A 19,103-nucleotide genomic window follows, 5' to 3' on the forward strand; every position below is an offset into this window, starting at 1 on the left:
GAAACACATAGATTAATGAGAAGAGAGTCCAGAAATAGAACTGTATGTATGTGGTCAATTAATTTTTGAAGAGTATAAAGGCAATTCAATGGAGAAAGGATAGTCTTTTCCACAAATTGGTCATGCATATGCAAAAAGATAAAAAAAATTCAGCCTTACCTATCACATACAAAAATTAACTTACAATGGGATCACGAAACTAAGTTTGTTTTAGCGGGAGGTAATTAGGTTTTTTAATTTATTTTTTAGAAGAGGTACTGGGGATTGAACCCAGGACCTCGTGCATGCTAAGCATGCACTCTACCACTTGAGCTATACCCTCCCTCAAACCCAGGGATCTAAATTTAAATTCTAAAACTATAAGACGTCCAGAAGAAAAAAACAAAGAACAAACTGGACTTCATTAAACTTTAAAACTCCTGCTCTTTGAAAGACTTCGTTAAGAAAATGGAAAGGCAAGCTATGGACTGGGAGAAAATAACTGCAAAATACATATAATTATAAAAAAAAGAAATACAGACCTCTCAAATTTCAATATAAGAAAATAAACAACCCAGTAAAAAAAAAAAAAAAAGGGCAACAGATTTGACAGAAATTTTACCAAAGAGTATATACAAATGATAAATAAGCACATAAGAAGATATTCAACATTGTTAGTCATTAAGGGAATCCAATTTAAAACCATAATGAAATATCACACCTATTAGAATGACTAAAATGTTTTTAAAAACTGACAGTATCAAGTGCTGGTGAGAATGCAAAGTAATTGGATCTTTATATTGCTGGTAGGAATGCAAAATGATACAGCCACTTTGGAAAATAGTTTGGCAATTTCTTACAAAGAAAAACACACACTTACCATGCAACCCAGGAATCTCATACCCAGGTATCTACCCAAGAGAAATAAAAACTTACATTCATACAAAAATCTGTATAAGAACACTTACAGATATTTTAATACAAAAATGGAAAGAGCCCAAATATCCATCAACAGGTGAATGGATTAATAAATTGTGATATATCCATAAAATGGAATTCTATTCAGCAATAAAAAAAGAAAAAACTACTGGTGCAAAACAGAGGAATCTCAGATGCATCATACTAAGTGAAGGAAGCCAGACTAAAAGGCTATGCACTGTATGATTGCATTTATACAACTTTCTGGAAAAGACAAAAATTTTAGGGAAGCAAAACAAATCAATAATTGCCAGAGGCTGAGGAGTCAGGAAAGGCCTAACTACAAAGGGACCTAAAAGAACTTTTAGAAGTGATGGAACTATTTTATATCCTGATTTTGTTGGTAGTTATACACAGCTGTATGCACTTGTCAGACAGAGCTTACAGAACTGTACACCAAAAAGGGTAAATTTTACCGTAGGTAAACTGTATCTCAATTTTTTTTTTAATTCCAAGATGCAGAAGATGAAAATACAACAAGAACATTTAGTTTTCAATACCTCACAACTATGGCAACAGATTCCAACCGAGAAGTGATAAAGGCCTTCGTGATTTCTGGTGCATAAGTGTCTAATAAGTGGGGTTCAGTTGATTTCACAAAAGGAACTGATGCTACCATCCTTTGCCACAGAGTTAATAAATAATGAACACTGTTGGGAGCAAATTCCCAATGCTACAAAGAAATAAAGCAAATGTTACTTAAAATGACCTCATATCCTCCTGGAATAAAAATTACAGAGGCAAAATTACTAAACATACATTTTGAAATAAACTTTTATTCTAATTATATAACCAACGAACATTTAACATAACAAATTTTGTTAAATGTTTGTGTACTTCCTTCTACTCTTCTTTGTATGAATATTTTTCACAGTTGATATTATGAGGAAAATATGACTTTAAAACTTCCCCCCAAACTTAGAAAAAAAATTTTCCATAAACTAATCTGTAAAACTTTATTTCTTTACATAAATTTTACTACAGTTCTTGATTTAGTCTTTAATTATTAGATATTTGGAATCCCTCTAAATTTTTATTATTATAAAATTTGCTACAATTAACTTTTTTACCTAAATCCTTGCAATGAACATTATTAACAAAGTGCTCTAATACTTTTTTTTTTAATTCCCATCAAAGAAAGGGTTTTAAAACTATCTATAGTTTAACATCAGTTGTATATCTTTATTTACCTGTAGGCTAGTAATGGTAAAATTTGCAATCAAGCGAATAACTTCAGGATATTCCTTCACCATAACTAATTCTCCCAGCTGATAATTTGTCTTTAAACGAGCCAAAAATCGACAAAATTCATGATAATTACCTGGATCAGACAAACCCTAAATTATGGAACAAAAAGAAAAGCTTTTTAAAAAACTTTTAAAAAAACAAACCAAGCTAATCCTATTATACCATCAATAAAATTCTGAGAGTATTTTCTTAAGTCTCCCAGTTTTCACAGATGCTTACTGTACTTGGTATCAACTGAGTAGTAATCAATGGGAAAAAAAAATGATTCCTACTGGACTATAATCTTTTCATAAATAATTAATAATAAGGAATCCAAAGTAGAGGCTTTGGAGGAAGCTTTGATCATGATGATTAAATTATAATGTTTGGGAACACGAAAATACATATTACACAAAATATATATTACACAAAAAGATTTGCATGGGGTGGGGTGTGGAAAAGAGCAGTATCACTGGACTTACAGTAAATGGTACATGTACACACACAAATAACAGAAATATCTTTTAATTCAGCAAATATTTATTATCAACAGGCATTATGTCCTCAAACAACTTCCTGTCTCTAAGTCATTCAAATAAATTACTGCAACATAGAGCAGAAAATTTAACATAAGTACTACAAGACACAGAGGTAACTTTGAGGGGAGGACAGGTTAAAAAGAAAGACCAAGAAAGGTGCCCCCAGTGAGCTCCTTGAAGAGAGGGCACATGTGTTATTATCTTTACAGTTTGAGAACTTTGCATTCTAGTTGGCATAAAATAGAATTCATAAAGTTTAATACTATTTAATACTGAAAGAATTTGTAAAAATTTCATTCATATGAGCTCCATGAAAGAACATAAAATAATTTCAAATTATTAGGAACCAATTTAAAAAATATATTTTGTACTCATGGCTCTTTTAATACATATTTTTAATTCTAAAAATATATATACATAATCAAACTAACTTTTACAGTCATAAAACATCAATGCAAGGATGTTGGAAAATCAATTAAGAGAATTATCTGATATTAGCATATTTTCTTCCACATATTGACTGATAATAGTGATTTAAATGATTAAAAATTTAAGTATATTGGTAAAATCCAATTTATAAGCAAAACACAAATTTTAGTTATGCTAACAGTGAAACGATAAAGTGAATACATAACACATAAAATATTCCTTAGAATAATCTGCAAAAATAATTGTACTTTACACAGTAAGCACATTTTCTTCATGAATAGATATTATATATTCCCTCAAAAGTTTTTAATAACCGAGAGACTTAGATAAACCTTAAATCATCACTTAACCTTTTAAAATCTGTACTTTCATTACAGACATTTTAAACCAAAACCAAAATAAAGTGAAACAAATTTTATCTAAGCACCCAAATCACTAATTAATAATTTTGCTTTGCAATTCTCTGAAATGAATACTGCCACTGAAGATTTACAGTTAATGTACAGAGGAGATTTTACAATCTACAACGCTTATTGTCCACAAGAGGTCAAAAAGGTATTGTTTCATAATTTAAGGCCACTTGTTTCAATATTAACATCCAGATTTATATTGTCTTCTAGTTTAGATAGTAGGTATAACTGAATTAATCATATCAGTAATTTAAAAAGTACCAGCAAAGAAATGCAGTACAATGGTAAAAAGCAGAAATATTCTAAGATATACAATCTCCATTCATATTCACCTAAACAAATGGGGAAAGTAAACAGAACAACACAGAAGTCACTTAGGAAAACATCCACTTTTAAAAACTGCCCATTTCTACTACAAATGAGATTTAGGAAAGAATACACCTCTCATTTTCTTCCAGAATCATAATGAAGTCACGTGTTTATTATGCACCTTTAGCAGAAAAGCTAAGTATTAATTACATTACTTGATAAATACCTGAGGGTTTTCAAGTATCCTTTTTACTCCCTTAATTAAATTACCAAGGTACTTGGCACGTTCAGGACTGCTAAATAAGGACCTTCTTGTAGAAGCAAATTGAACTAAACATGAAAGTGCCTAAAAACAAGAACAACAAAATTCATTTCAATTTTAAAAGTAGCCATGGCCCCATGTAAGAACACTAGTCTTTACATAAATACAGTTTAAAAACTACCACCTTAAAACCCTAGATTTGAGAGCAAACATGCTTTAAAAAATGGGTAAGGGGTGTATTCTGGTGAATCTATCCCTCCTTTCCAGGCAATAACGTATCTAAACAAACACCACCGATATGTGCTTTAAATCTGGAACATCTTTTTTCAGGAAACAGCAATATTAGAACTGCCCAACTTCTACAAACTTAGATATTAAACTGAAAACTTTTTTTTTTCAACCTTGCCTGGTCTGTTTTAGATTCCAAGATGGGATCTGGAGTCTCAAAGTTCTATATAACCAAAGAGTTTCAAGAATTTTTTAGCACACAATAGAATTTGATTCAAAAAAATAAATGAACAACTGGAGAGATAAGCACAAAATCAAGTGAGCAGATCCCCTTTGTTTCTCATTTGGAGACATCTGATGTGGGCCGCCTGGCAAACCTGACATGGAGCCAGGGGGAGCAGAGAGTTAGAGGTTATGAGAAGGAAGGTAACACGTGGGGTGGCAAACTGCTGGACTGAGGCCCAGAAAAAGGGCTGGAGACTGAGTAGGAAGAAAGATACGTATTGGTTGACAGGCTGTCTTGGCTATGCGCAGGAGCTAAATCACCAGTTATGGATTTGGGGCTCACCAGTGAAACAGCAGGAAGCACTGACCATATATAGACTCTGACAACAGCTTAAGTAATATAAATCCCAGATGATGTAAGAATTTCTTGTGAAAGGTAAACCCAATCAAGAATACATAGAATTTTTTAAAGTAAATATGTACCACTCTTAGATAAATATCACAGGTACTAGTTAATGAAATAATGAATGAGTTTTACTTACTAACTGAGATAACAGTGGTGGAAGTGAATGATACAAATTAAAGAAAAGATCCAATGTTTCTGGTTCCAGGAAAACTGAAAAAAAAAAAAAAAAACCAAAAAAAACTAACACCGCTACTTCTAATTCAGTGATCTTAACATAGTAAGACGTTATCATACAAACCAAGAACTTCAAGACCTCTGCATGTGGCCACTCTTCCCAGTTAGGCTTAATTTCTTTTTCATTCCTAGCTATCTTCCTTTGAAAAATGAAATAATACAGAGATAAAATCAAATAGCTAAGATGTTTCATATTTGTATGTAGCATCTACAGCTCTGAGAGAAACTTACTATTTTCATTTATATTAAAGTAATAAAAACATTTAAACATTCAAATAATATCAAAAAGTAAACAGTACTAAAAAATATACAGTAAAGAACAGCTGTACTACACCATGCCAACTTCCAACTCAGCTGTATTTACATATATTTCCAAATAACATGCTACATTACTATTTCTTTGACTATTTTACCTTAGACCTCAAATGAATTCCTGTTACAGTGAGGCTTTAGCTGTCTAATCACTCATCCCTCCACTCCTACCACTCTTTCCATATTCCACCCTCTCTCAAAAATCCAATCAGAATAATAACAATTTGGGATTAAATCAATTCTAACATTACCTATAGCAAATAATGTAACAGCTGAGCCAAGGAGTGTACTGTGATTATACCACATTTTTAACACTCCCTAGATTTAATTATAGCATCTTTTCTGTGCTTAGTTGTGCAGATAGGGATGTCACTAATTCTTTCGAGATGCTTTCACAGATTTGCAAAATGCTCTTCATGTCATTTCCCACATAATCAATAGCATCAAATAACCTATCATTTCCATTTTCCCACCGCTACCTCCCAAAGCCTTCTTCAACTTGGACTGGCTGTTCCTAAATTTGCTACATAATTATCTGCTTTTTACGTCTGTTTATTGTCATCTTGAGTTGAAGCTCCCCTTTCCCAAACCCCGTATCTTCTATTTTCTTGGCTTGTAAATCAGGTAGCTTTCTGACATCAAGCACATAAAGGATAAATTCCAGGAGGATCTGCATGTCTAAACATATATTTATTCTCATATACTTGATGATTGCAGTTTAGTTTGAAAATAATTTTCCTGCAGAAGTCTGGGGACATTACTCCACTGTCCTCTAGCTTCCAGCGCTGCTATTGAGAAGTCTAATAACATTCTTGATCCTGATCCTTCATAGGTGACTTTCCTTCTGGTAGATTTTAGGATCTTCTCTTCATCCTTGTTATTTTGAAATGTCCTGTTAGGAAGCTCAGTGTTTTTTTGTTTGTTTGTTTTTTTGCATTCATTATGCTGGGTACTTATGGAATCTTTCAAACTGAAAATTTGTCTGTCTCAGTGCTGAGAACGTTTTTTGGTATTATTTACAAATTTCCTTCTATTTTTTCTGTCCTCTCTTTCTTGAACTTCTATCAGTTAGATGACAAGTCACTTAGTTTCATACACTAATATTCTTATATTTTTTTTGTCCTATCAAATCTCTCTTACTTCTTTTGTTCGAACTTTCTGGGATATTTCCTTAACTTTATCTTCCAACTCTTTTACTGACTTTTATTTTGGCAACCGTCTTTTACATTTGGAATATTCTCTGAACTTTTGTTTTTGAAACAATATCCTATTTGTGTTTCAGGAAAGACCTTTTTTTATCTTTTTAAGTACATTAATTATACCTTTTTGAAATTTACTTCTATTCTTCACTTTGTCTCTCTTTCTACTAACTCTTCCTTTTTAAAAAAAAGTTTCTTGAGATAATTACAGATTCATATGCAGTTGCAAGAAATAATAGAGAGATCCCACATATTGTTGACCCAGTTTCTTGCAATGGTAAGTTCTTGCAAAACTAAGGCACAATCAAGAAAGCACATGGATACAATCCATCAGTCTTATTTGGCTCTCCCAGTTTTATATGTATGTATGTATGTATGTATGTATGTATGTATGTGTGTGTATTTAGTGTGTGCAATTTTTATTACACTTGTTGGTTCATCGATTCATCACCACTGTCAGGATACTGTCCCTTTTAATTGTTTGTTTAGTCTCTGATGTTACCAGATGTATGGTGTTTCTCTACTGTATTTGATACCCCTGAATGTGAAAACTTTCCAGTTTAATTTCCCAAGGGAAAAAAGCTCTGGTCTTGGGAGTCAAGAGGGAAGTGCATATGGGGAAGAAAGGGGAAAAGGCCATCACAGAGCTGCACAGGTAGCAGAGAAAACCCCAAGGGAATGTGTGCAGAATATAGACTTTTTACCAAGTCTTTCTAGCGCCACTGCCCATGTCTAACTTCAGGAAAACCCTACTGCCATCATCTTTCAGCAAATGAGTTTGTTTTTTTGTTTTTTTTTTTTTTTTGGTATCCCTCTCCATAAGAAAGTAAATTGCAATTCTGCTAAGTTAGCTATTCTAATTCATCCTCTTTATAACTTTGAAAAATATGTTAATATCTCCTGCCAAGTGTTATATCCTCTCCCACTCTGTTTAACTGAAAATTTCAAAACAAAACTCTTCATTTTCCTCCCTAAACTTGTTTTCCTCCAGCTCCAGAGCTCTTTTCTTTTTTTAGCAAAATCAAAATATAGAAGTTACTATGATATAAAGTGGGAAAAGATTTCAATATTGGATATCAGCAGCTACCTTGGGTCACAAATTTTTCTGAACTTTTTGAGTGCCAAGTAAAAAAATAAAGATAACTATATTGCTTAATTCTGTATCCTTTTATGCCGACCAGCTCTCAAACTCAACTTTTTTCTTACTTGTTCTCCAAGTTGTTGGAATCTGTACTGTGCAGAGGTCATCTGCAGATTCATCTGCTGAACTGCCAATGAAGTCAAAGCTCAGGCAGCTGAGGACCAGTTTCAACACTTGCATTACTAGATTTTGTTGACCTTGATCCTGAAGATTTAAAGGTTTGGCCAACACCTAAAAAAGGTTCAAAGTTAAATAAAACATTATGAAATATGGCAATTAGAATTGTTTTACTCAACTAATTGAAACAATTCTTTAATGTCAAATTAAAATTAGTAAAAAAAAGAATTTGCAGTTATGTTACCATATATATTAGAAAAAACAGTAGCATCACTATCAACAGTAATAGACTGTTTTCAAATTTAATCTTGTAAAATGAGAATAAAAACTTTCACATTTAACTGCATATTGTAGGTCATCTTCTAAAGTTGTACGAAGTCACGTTAGGACAAATACTTTACACAGCACAAATGCATAAATGTATAGGACTCATTAGTTCAAAGAAGCAACTGGAACAAGCTGAAAATATAATATTCTTCAAAAAAAAAATAAAGGAGCTTCATGCATAAACAACCCACATTCAGCTAACAAAGGTTCTCAATGCTGTCTGAATGTGCGAGGACACTCACAAGAATCCAGAGAACAATCCTGACTCCCTCAAAATGTTCATTCTGACACAACCAGAATACATTTTGTCTCCAAGGGATACATTGTGGAAATATTTGTGGAGGAAATGATATGAACTTTGGGATTGTGGTTTAAGAATAACACAGAAAGAAATAAAGTGGTTAGTTAAGGATAGAGATGACACAAAACTGGTCATTAAGTTGTTAATGCTTAAATGGTTGATGGGTCCAAGGGAGTTCATTATACTATTCCAACTTTTTGTGTATGTATTAAAATTTTCCATACTAAAAGAAAAAAATTTAAATAACAGAGGAACTTTCAGTCTGGCCTAGTGTGACAGTTACCATACTATATCATAGAACTGAAATAAGGAGAAACTAGTGACTAGTGGAACATACTTTGGGAAATGCTGTACTACCCCAATTGACAAGCTTGAGCAGCATGATGGAGTCCCTATATTACAAGAGAACACAATACAATTATGAATCATACTATCTCTAATATTCAATAAGGAACTAAGTAGCAAATGGGAAAATATTACTTCCTAAAGAAAGTATTAAAGTCAACTACCTTGGATCAACTATAAAAAAAAATTGATAAATGATGAATTAGAAAAACTCAGTATTATTTCATTGTACATCTGCACCCCATTAAATATGGGCAGGGCAATAAAGAAACTAAATCTCAATTAGCTTCTGCAATAAGTAATTTGCAGTAGGAAAACAATTAAACTACTATACAAAGAAAGTTACCAAATTCCCTTTAGAGTCTACTTTGTTACATCTGTATTAAGTAAAAGTGAATTCTTTGGAACCTTTTATAATTTGTGCAAGTCTACTGGACTTAAATCAAAATTGTCCAAAATAACTCTTCAAAATGCAGAATTGGGAACAGGGAGATTCATCTGAAATTCTTTTCAAACTTAAAATTTCCTAAATACTCTAACTATGATACTGAGTTATTCAGTAACTTACCTCTTTTAGAAGAGAGCATGCTAAAACTAAAATATCTTTGAGAGAAGTGTCACGGAATGAGGTAGCTATTTTCCTGTGTTTTGCTGAAGGTCTAGAATAATCAACCTAAAAAGATCAAGATGAATTTATTTAACCAGACTTACCAAACACCAAAGCAAAAATTTACTATGTAAGAATAGGAATGAAAATAATGATTAAAGAATCATAAAATATATAGTTAAAAGAGCTTTTAAAAATCTACTAGGATAAATGACTTGCTTAAGGTTAATCAAAGAACTAATAACAGCAGAGCCACAGTTAGAACCCAAGTTTCTGGACTGTTTTAATACAGTGCTCTTTCTACAAACTTACACTGATCCCAAAATTAAAAATCAGAAATGATCATACTTTCAGAGGCAATGTAAACATAGATTATAAAACAATACATACTATTAACTCCTAAATCATGTACCATATTTCACATTAGGCAAGTAATAACTTCCCTGTTCCTCATATTCTACCTATGAGAAATCTCTAAGATAATCTTCAAATTCTAACTTTCTGTAAATCAGCAAACTGAATCAGTTCTAGAAAAATTATATTTATTATATAAGAATAGGAATGAAATAATGATATAGAAATCTACATATTCCAATATACACCAGATATGTGATTGATTCATATATTTTGATTCTAAAAAAACCAAGGCAGAAATTATAAATAATCAGAAATTTGACTTATTACATAAGCAATAGTATATTCCCTCTGAATATTTTATTAGTTAATAAATAATTTTTAAGAATAAGTTTATTAAGACCAGGTCTTGAGCCTCTAATCTAAAATATAGTATGATAAAAACTATGCTATTAATGTCAATAATATTTCCATTTATCATTAGGAAATGGCAAACAAACCTGAAACCTGATACCCAAACAATTATCAATACCACAGGCTACAGTTGTTGTAGCATTCCTTTTGCTATGTGGAAGATGAAAATAAACCGTTTTCCTTGCTGATGTTTACATATTTGAAAAAAGTGGTGAGCTCAAAATTGAGTACCTGATACTTCCTAAGCTCCATCATACAATTTAGTCTATACCTAAATGCCACATTTACTTATAGAAATATGAAACATAACAGAAGGCCACAGTGATTATACAAAGTAGTCACTGGAATCTCTATCCAATATGTAAGATTCGAATGAACATTTCCAGCATTCTTCCCTTCTTTTACATCAAACACCCAGTTCTTCTTCAATTGGTCTTCATTCTCCCTCAATACATAAAAAAAAAGATTTCTCCTAATATAAATTAATAATAGCATTAAAGCATTACAATTTCAACTTATGTACTATTCACATATTATTTCCCTAATCTTCAAAACTAACCTATGAGATACGTATTATTCTCTTTTCACATATGAGAAAATTAAAATTTACAGGCACACCATACTCATACCACTGAGAGAAGAATCTTGGGTATACTGAGCATTTGTATGTACCAGAACCTGTGCTGGTAACTTACCTAATCTTAATAAGACCCATGGAAAGTGCCATTCTTACTTTACAGAGAGTGATATGTAAGTTTAAAGACATTAAGAAGGTTATATAAAGTAGTAGGCAATAGAGTTAAAACACAAATTCAGGTCTTATTTCAGAGTTACTGTCAAGTCCTACATACTTATTTCACTTGGGTCACTCATTTAGATATCCAGTATTTTGAGGAGAGGAATGTATCATCTTTTCTACTGTAAAACTATGACTCAAAACTGTAGGCAAAGAATATTTTACTTCTTGATGATTATACATCGAATATACTCCAGAAACAGTAGCCTTAGCTTTAAAAAAAAAAATAAGGTAACATGTAATTCTCAACTTTTAGGAAACCTCAAGTTTAGATCTTTTTCTTAAAAGATACATCCTGTTATTGATGGGAATTTATCTGGCTCAAATTTGACAACTGTAATATTTGCTTTTTTATTATGCTTTATAGAAATCCCTACTTTCTGGTTCAGAAGTACTTAAGAAATGTTAGTTGAAATTGTTAATGCTATAAAATTAGGCTAAGTAAAGTGTTTCCACAGAAACCATGTATTTTTTATCATATCAAGCCAAAATCACACTTCAGATCTTGAAGCTTTTTTCAAAAGGCACTTGGTTCTACATATGATAAGCCTGGAACACCTTGTGACAGAAAGTAAGAAAACCTTCAAACATTGGTGAGTAAATGTCAAATGAACAGAGATCCTAGATTGAAAGGGTTCCTACTGGTCAAATTTGGGAAAATGTGAGCATCAAAATATAATGTTAGTAATACCCTATAATATATTAAATAAAGTAGGAAACCAGGAACACACACTGATATAAGTAATAAATGAATAAATTTAAAGTTTGATGAGGAATGAGGTATTTTCAGAGTCTTAAAGTACCTCCCCACAAAATACTTATTTACAAAGGGGAAAAGAATAAATCTACAACTGGAGAAGCCTGGTAGAGACCATCTTAGTCAAGTGACCACAGTGAACATCATTAGTAATGTTACACGTCAAATCATGTGCTTCCTGAGGGGAGCCAATGAGAAGATCACAGTCATTTCTGTGATACTCCTGACAAATATGCATAATCTGAATTTAATAATGAGGAAACATCAGATAATCCCAAAATGAGGTATATTTTACAAAACAATTGGCCTGTAGTTGTCTCAAGTGTCAAGTTTAAGAAAGTGAAGAAAAGATTTAGGAATTTTTCCAGATTGATGGAGACTAATAAAATGTGTAGGAAAAAAAAAAAGAGTTGCATGATTCTAAACTGGTTCCTTTCTGGGATAACTGGTTCGAGTTTCCAGGTAAACTTGAATTGAGTATGAAGATAACAGTAATGTCAGCGTTAATCATACTAACTAGACATATAAATCTGATTTTATTGATTGTATTGTGGTTATGCAGGAGAATGTCTTTATATGTAGGTCATATACTGAAGTATTCTGGGATCATGTCGGCAATTTAGTATCAAACGGTTGAGAAAAATACATCTTTCTATTGTATTCACAAACTTTCTGTAAGTTTAAGGCAGCCAATTAAAAAAAACTTGGTTGCTCTATAATAAAATCACACTTTTATTAAAATTCCGTATTACCCAGTCTAATCTCAGTAATAACTGAAACACAGCAAACCCTCACTACCAGGGCAGTCTTTATACTATTATGCTATGAAGTAGAAAAAGGAAAAAAAAAATGCTAGTTTTAAGATTAGCAAAAAGTTGATGGTTGTGTAAGTTGGATGACTGGTACATGAGGTTCTTATACCACTTTTATGAGAGGAAATATTCATTCTAAAATTATTTTAAAATATATTTTTGCAAAGAAGAAAGCTATACTTCTTTAAACGTATTTACAGAGCTTAATAGAATTACCCAAAGTTTTTGTCATGACATCCCGGCAAACACAGGGACTACTATTACTAGTTCTGAATATCCATCCATCCATCCATACATATATGTCCTTCTTCTGACATACTAACATACATATACAAGGCAAGAAATCTTTACACACTCTAGGGAAGAGTTGTGGTAAATTAAAAGAGAATTTTAAATTTGAGAAATCTTTCCAATAATCTGGAAATATTTTCGAATTTCTGATTGAACACAAATAAAAAAAGTTATTTTTGGGTAATTTTTTTTTTTAATGCACAGAAACTATACTGTCACTTCAAACAGAGTTGGCAAGTGGTCCTGGGTATGCAAGCTCTCCCTACATACATTTATACATATATGTATGTGTGTATATGTATATTTACACACACACACACACAGAGCATTCAAGGTGAAAAGTAAAGTCTAGTAAGAAAGTCTGGATCAAGAGAGCTAAGTAGGAAGGCCATAAGTTTATCTCCTCCTATGGATGCACCAAACTACAACTATACATACAATTATCTCTGAGAACGACCTGAAGCTAGCAGAACAGATTTCCTACCAGTAAGGATATAAAGAAAAACCCACATCAAGATAGGCAGGAGGGACAGAGCCGTGGCCTAGTCAGAACCTACAACCTTCGTGCAGTGACCCACAAGTGGAAGGAATATCACAACTGGAGAAATCCCTCCTACCCCAGGAGTGAGGAGTCCGAGTCCCAGGTCAGGCTCCCCAGCTGGAGGAACTGCACTGGGAAGATGGGCTCCAATAATAGCTGGCTTTCAAAATCAGCTGGGTTGATGTCTAGGAGAGCCAGGGGTCTGTGGGTAACCAATACTCTGCTCACTCATTCCAAGTCCTAGTGCAGAGTAAATAGCTTAAAGAGAACCTGAATCATACAATAAGGACATTCACTGACTAACCTTAAGGTGGGTGCCAGTGAACCAGGAATCTAGCAAAACTTTATCCAGGGACAGAAGTGCTGATGGGTGCCTCTTTTAAAACTCCTCTTCCACCTAGCTGACCCAGCACTGGAGGGCACCATTTCTGTTGATCTCAATCAACCTGGCTAACACTGCATCCTGCCACAGCATTCCACTATCCTGCCCCATCTGCTCATCCTGGCCAACTTCTCCAAAGCAATTCTCATCCTATCCCACCAGAGCAGCAACCTCAGCAGGCACTGATACCCCTATGATCCAGCAATTCCACTTCCCAGGTATTTATCCAAAGAAAAAATACAGTAACTCAAAAAGATATATGCACCCCTATGTTCACTGCAGCATTAATTACAACAGCCAAGATAGGAAGCTACCTAAGTGTCCATCAACAGATCAATGATTAAAGAATATGTAGTGTATATATACACAATGGAATATTACTTAGCCATTTAAAAAGAATGAAATCATGCCATTTGAGATAACATGGATGGACCTAGAGGGTATTATGCTAAATGAAATAAGTGAGACAGAGAAAGACAAACACTGTACTTCACTTATATGTGGGATCTGAAAAACAAAACAAACAGAAAGACTCACAGATACAGAGAACAAACTGGTGGTTGCCAGAGGGGAGGAGAGTAGGGGTTGGAAGAAACAGGTGAAGGGGATTAAGAGGCACAAACTTCTAGTTATAAACTAAGTCCCAGTTACATAATTATACTATAGGGAATATAGTTGATAATATTTTAATAACTCTGTATGGTGACAGATGGTTACTAGATTTACATTGTGATCAATTCATAGGTATGTAAATGTCAACTCGCTATGTTGTACACCTGAAAGGAATACAATATTGTATGCCAACTGTACTTCAATTTTAAAAAAGATGATAAAAGTTCTTGAATATAAGCACTACACTCCCATTTATTATAACATTCCATATAGAACCCAACTTCTGCTCTTGCTCTGTTAAGAACCACGTTAAACACAAAAGTGAACAGGAAAAGATGAGGATGTGCTCAGCTGCCGAGCTTATAACGGCTAGGGAGAGGCGTAGCTTCTGCAAACCCTCCTTGTACAGGTGAAAACCCATGCTGCCAAGTGACAAAATGTCAAGTAGCTTGTTTTTGATGAGTCCTATTGTGTATCCATTACTGAGAGTCAATTCAACCCAACTGCTTGGCTTCCATCTGCAAGTGAATAAGGGTTTGTATCTTTTTGACATACAAGTTATTTCTTCTGGTTAGTATATTATTGTACATACAGAGGATAAAGGAAAATTCTCCAATTCCATGGAGCAAGGACCATATCTAGTCCCCTTTCTTTGTAGTACTTGGTATTATTGCTATTATTTTTAATAACAATGAAAGTGTTCCAATACTTAATTATCCCACCAAAAAAAAAAAAAGATTTGATTTTTCAGAGTTTTATGTCACACAAAGATTTTACATTAAAGAAACAGCATTACTTGGCAAATTTCATGTCACCAGCAGACAAAAAGGCTTACCAGGTTCATTTCCTGAGTCAATTCGGAGAGGATCATTACTCCTATTATGCAGTGTTCCACAGTGCCCTTTGGAGAAAATAACCAAATTTAGCCTGAGTGGAGATATATGATTGGTTCTTAATGTGTATATCAGATAATATTTACAAGTATTTAAATACTGAAACATCACATTTTCTTAAAATAGGGCTATTAAAACATGTAGAAAAAGCACTATAAAGTCCACAAATAATAATTTCAAGTTCATCTTTTGAAGGATAAATTTAGATATACAGAGTTGAATGGGAAAAAAAGCTTACCTACCTTAGAACTGCATGATATTCTACAAAATGTTCTCAGCACACAGGACTTGCAATTAACTAAGCCTCAAAATACAGCAGTTTAGTTAACACTTTTTACAAAAGACCATGAATAAGAATGAACAAAAAACATTTTTAGGTCTATAAATTTGCTCGAAGGCTACTGAGATAGATGTACTCAATAAATAACAAATAGCTTAGGAACTCATTTTAATCTCTTGATCTAAGATCAGATAAGATCATTTAGGTCCTTTTAATACTATTTAATGGTGCATGTGTATGCATTTATTATGTATCTATAATGAAGGCCCCGAAGTGTCCAGTGCAGTAGATAAATACATGACTATCAATATGGTATAGTGGTTTTAATTTAGTCAGCTTCTAATTTAGTCTCAAAATCTTCCTTTAAATCAAAATTCAGATTTCATATGCACATTACTAACAAATTACCTTACTGTAAAATCACACTGGAAGTATGAAAATAATAAGTGTAACTGTAATAATTTTTAAAAAGCACTAACACAGATGATACAGTTTTCAAGTCCTAACTTTACAGCTGGTCACTCCTTCTTACTATCACAGAATTCCACTAACACTGGGTCACTAGGTGAAATCAAATTCAAATTACCTCAGAATAAAAAAAAAAAGAAAGATCCATAATTTTTCCATTCTAATTCTTTATGGCCCTTCAGCACAATCTGAATTCTATGAACTAAACTATAGATTTCATATTACTGAAGCATCCATGCTCTGTGTACATCAGGCCAATGCTCCTTAAAGCGTGGTTCTCTGACCAACTGTTGGTCCGTGAATCTGCTGGTGGTCTACAAACTCAATTCTAATGCAAGAATGGTTTGGTACCGGCCCATAGCAAGACAGAAGAGTTTGTACCAGAATATAAAACAACTAGGTACACTATTTAGTTCAGCTGCATTTTCTTTATAGTAAGTCTTTCTTGATAAGGGAAGCAACGCATTGATTTACATTCTGACATGAATTCCTTATCTTGCTGTGGACCAGCAATTTCAACAGCACTGCCGTAGATGACAGTAAGATCCCCTGGGTATATATGTAGAAAGGAGGCACGAAAATGTTAGGAGTATAGCAGCAATAGGTTAAAATAACAGAGAAAAGAAGATATACAAAACTTCAGGCCATTAAAAATTTAACAAACTTAAAATAATTTTTAGTACTAAATTCACAAAAGCTGCTAATATCCAAAGGAACCATGTGGTACTATTTTAGGGTATTATAACACTAAGTCTACTGTCTTTCTCATGACTCAAGATTTGGTTAAGTCATATGCCCAGAAAGCAAGAGTTTTTTTGTGTGATACTGTAATAAACTTTGAAGATAAAACATTCAGTTTCTTCTGATATTCCAAAACTGACAAAAACACACTAAAGCCCAAATTAAGTTCAACTTAGCAGCCACTGAAAAGGGAGCTTGAGAAATGTCAGCCAATAAGAATGATTTCATTCCATTTAGTTTCCAACTTTGATTTTATTTTAAAAGAACTCTGAAGTCTATTCTTATCTATGCGAGTGATTCTTGATAAGCTGTGTGTGATCTTAGTAAATGACAAGAGAGGGGTGCTACTTACTGTGTTAGTCTAAATTATATGTACGAGTCAAAGGTGAAAAACTCATCTGTTACTGAATAAACTATCCCTTTGCCCCAGAGCAGATCCCCTCAGGGATAAAAATACACTCATTCTGTAGTTTTAGATGATCAAATATTTGTTAACCAGGATTTTAATATGAATAAAAAAGCAATACAGTCTAATATTTCATATTCTGAGATTTCAAGCATTACACTATATGATGGAGTTACATCTTACACAGGGATTAAATTTTAAAGTTACTGTATAAGCAATAAAATCTGAGAAAGTGCTAATTACCCCAAACTGCCAGTAAATCGACACTGAACCATCTCTCAAATAATACAAACTGCCAGTTTTCCCCTGAAAATTGTAACAGGTCATTGCTTCTTCAGCAGAACACCAGGTAAGTACTTTCCTTACAATTAGGGATAACATTTGTATGAAAAAAATATGTATCTTCAAATATCTGATTCATACTGTACAGGGCATGATGGTCATGCAGGAACAGAAAAGGGCAGATTTCAGTTTCCCGTATCTCACTCCAGAATGTGAAATACAAGTGGAATCATTGGCACAATTTAAAGGCGTGTCCTCCTGCTTTTCTTTTTTCTTTCTTCTTTCCTTTCCTCTTTTTTTTTTTCAGTTCAAATACCTGAATTTGTGTAAGTTAAATGTGCATATGCTGTAACTTTAATCACTTAGGTTAAAAACATTCTTAAGGAGCTAGTATGACTCAATCTGATATAATGTAAACATTTTTTAAATATATATCTTAAGTTAGAAAACCTATTGAAGTACTAGTGCTAGGCTTTACTAGGTCACTATGCAAACTTATGTAAATTAGTTAACTTTTCTAAGCCTCAGTTTTCTCATTTACAAAATGAAATCCCCTTCAGAGGTGTAATGAACATTAAATTAGATAATACATGAAAAACATATATATGTTTTGCATATATGCAGTACACAGATACACAAGGTTAGAAATGATCGAACGTATGTTTTTGAAATTAGAAAACATTATAATTTGATTCTTCTGGCTTGAAAGTTATATGACATGATCCTCTTTTACTGGCAATAAAAAACACAGGCTCCAGAGGGTAAACAATAAATCATAATTAATATGGAACTGGTAGTCACAAAAACCACCATATAGCTTTAAGAAAAGCAGTTTTCCAAAAACCAAAAAAAGCAACTAGTGATGTTCTTATAATGTAATAACATCTTCTTACCTGAAGAAACTTCTTCACATCGGCAATAATTTCTCTGAAGACAAGCTGGTCTTTCTGAACCTCAAACCACCCCAATTTAGTGATTTTAGCGATGACCTGAATTAGAGCTTGGATGACAAAGGGAGCCAGCTTGGGCTGTGATGCCACATAATTAAGAATGTAGTTTCCTGTGAAAAAAAAAATATTCTGTGATCATTGGGACTTTTCAGTAACATAATGTGACTCATGTGAAAACAGGTAGTGATGACACGTTATTTGACAAAGTTAATCCCTTTTCCTAACATATGTACTTATTTACATAGTCAGTTTTCCTATAAGGCTTACTTTGAAAAAGCAAATTTGTTTCAATTCAACTGACATCAGGAGAAAATGTGAGTATAGTGTGAATGCCATGTTTGTTTTTGCATAATTTCATGTAGGAAAAAACACTAGGTTAATACAGAAAACTGCAACTAAGCCAAACGAACCAAGCCATACTCAAAATGCATAAACCTCAAAAATCTATTAACTATCTCAGTTCATCTCATGTGTTATCAGCCGCACCCATGCTTTCTGGTGTGATAATTTTCCAGCCTTTTTCAGATCACCTTCCTCCCACCACTTAGT

The 19,103-nt window shown here is 33.1% G+C and overlaps 1 protein-coding gene across 9 annotated transcripts in view; it reads right to left on the minus strand.

The window, feature by feature from the left end:
* The window catches only part of RANBP17 (RAN binding protein 17), a 275,746-nt gene that overhangs the window by 238,477 nt on the left and 18,166 nt on the right, over positions 1-19,103 (minus strand). For all 9 annotated transcript variants that reach the window (XR_004314233.1, XR_004314237.1, XR_004314235.1 and 6 more), the window contains exons 4-11: positions 18,498-18,664; positions 15,370-15,435; positions 9,537-9,641; positions 7,944-8,109; positions 5,129-5,202; positions 4,098-4,217; positions 2,148-2,294; positions 1,458-1,630 (exon numbers count right to left, since the gene is read on the minus strand). Coding sequence is in view for 3 of the 9 variants with exons in the window: in XM_032465107.1 (XP_032320998.1) it covers positions 1,458-1,630; positions 2,148-2,294; positions 4,098-4,217; positions 5,129-5,202; positions 7,944-8,109; positions 9,537-9,641; positions 15,370-15,435; positions 18,498-18,664 (1,018 nt within the window). In the remaining 6 variants the exon portion in view is untranslated. The remainder of the gene's footprint in view (positions 1-1,457; positions 1,631-2,147; positions 2,295-4,097; positions 4,218-5,128; positions 5,203-7,943; positions 8,110-9,536; positions 9,642-15,369; positions 15,436-18,497; positions 18,665-19,103) is intronic.

This window comes from Camelus ferus, chromosome 22, assembly GCF_009834535.1.
Source record: "Camelus ferus isolate YT-003-E chromosome 22, BCGSAC_Cfer_1.0, whole genome shotgun sequence".
Classification (NCBI taxonomy): domain Eukaryota; kingdom Metazoa; phylum Chordata; class Mammalia; order Artiodactyla; family Camelidae; genus Camelus; species Camelus ferus.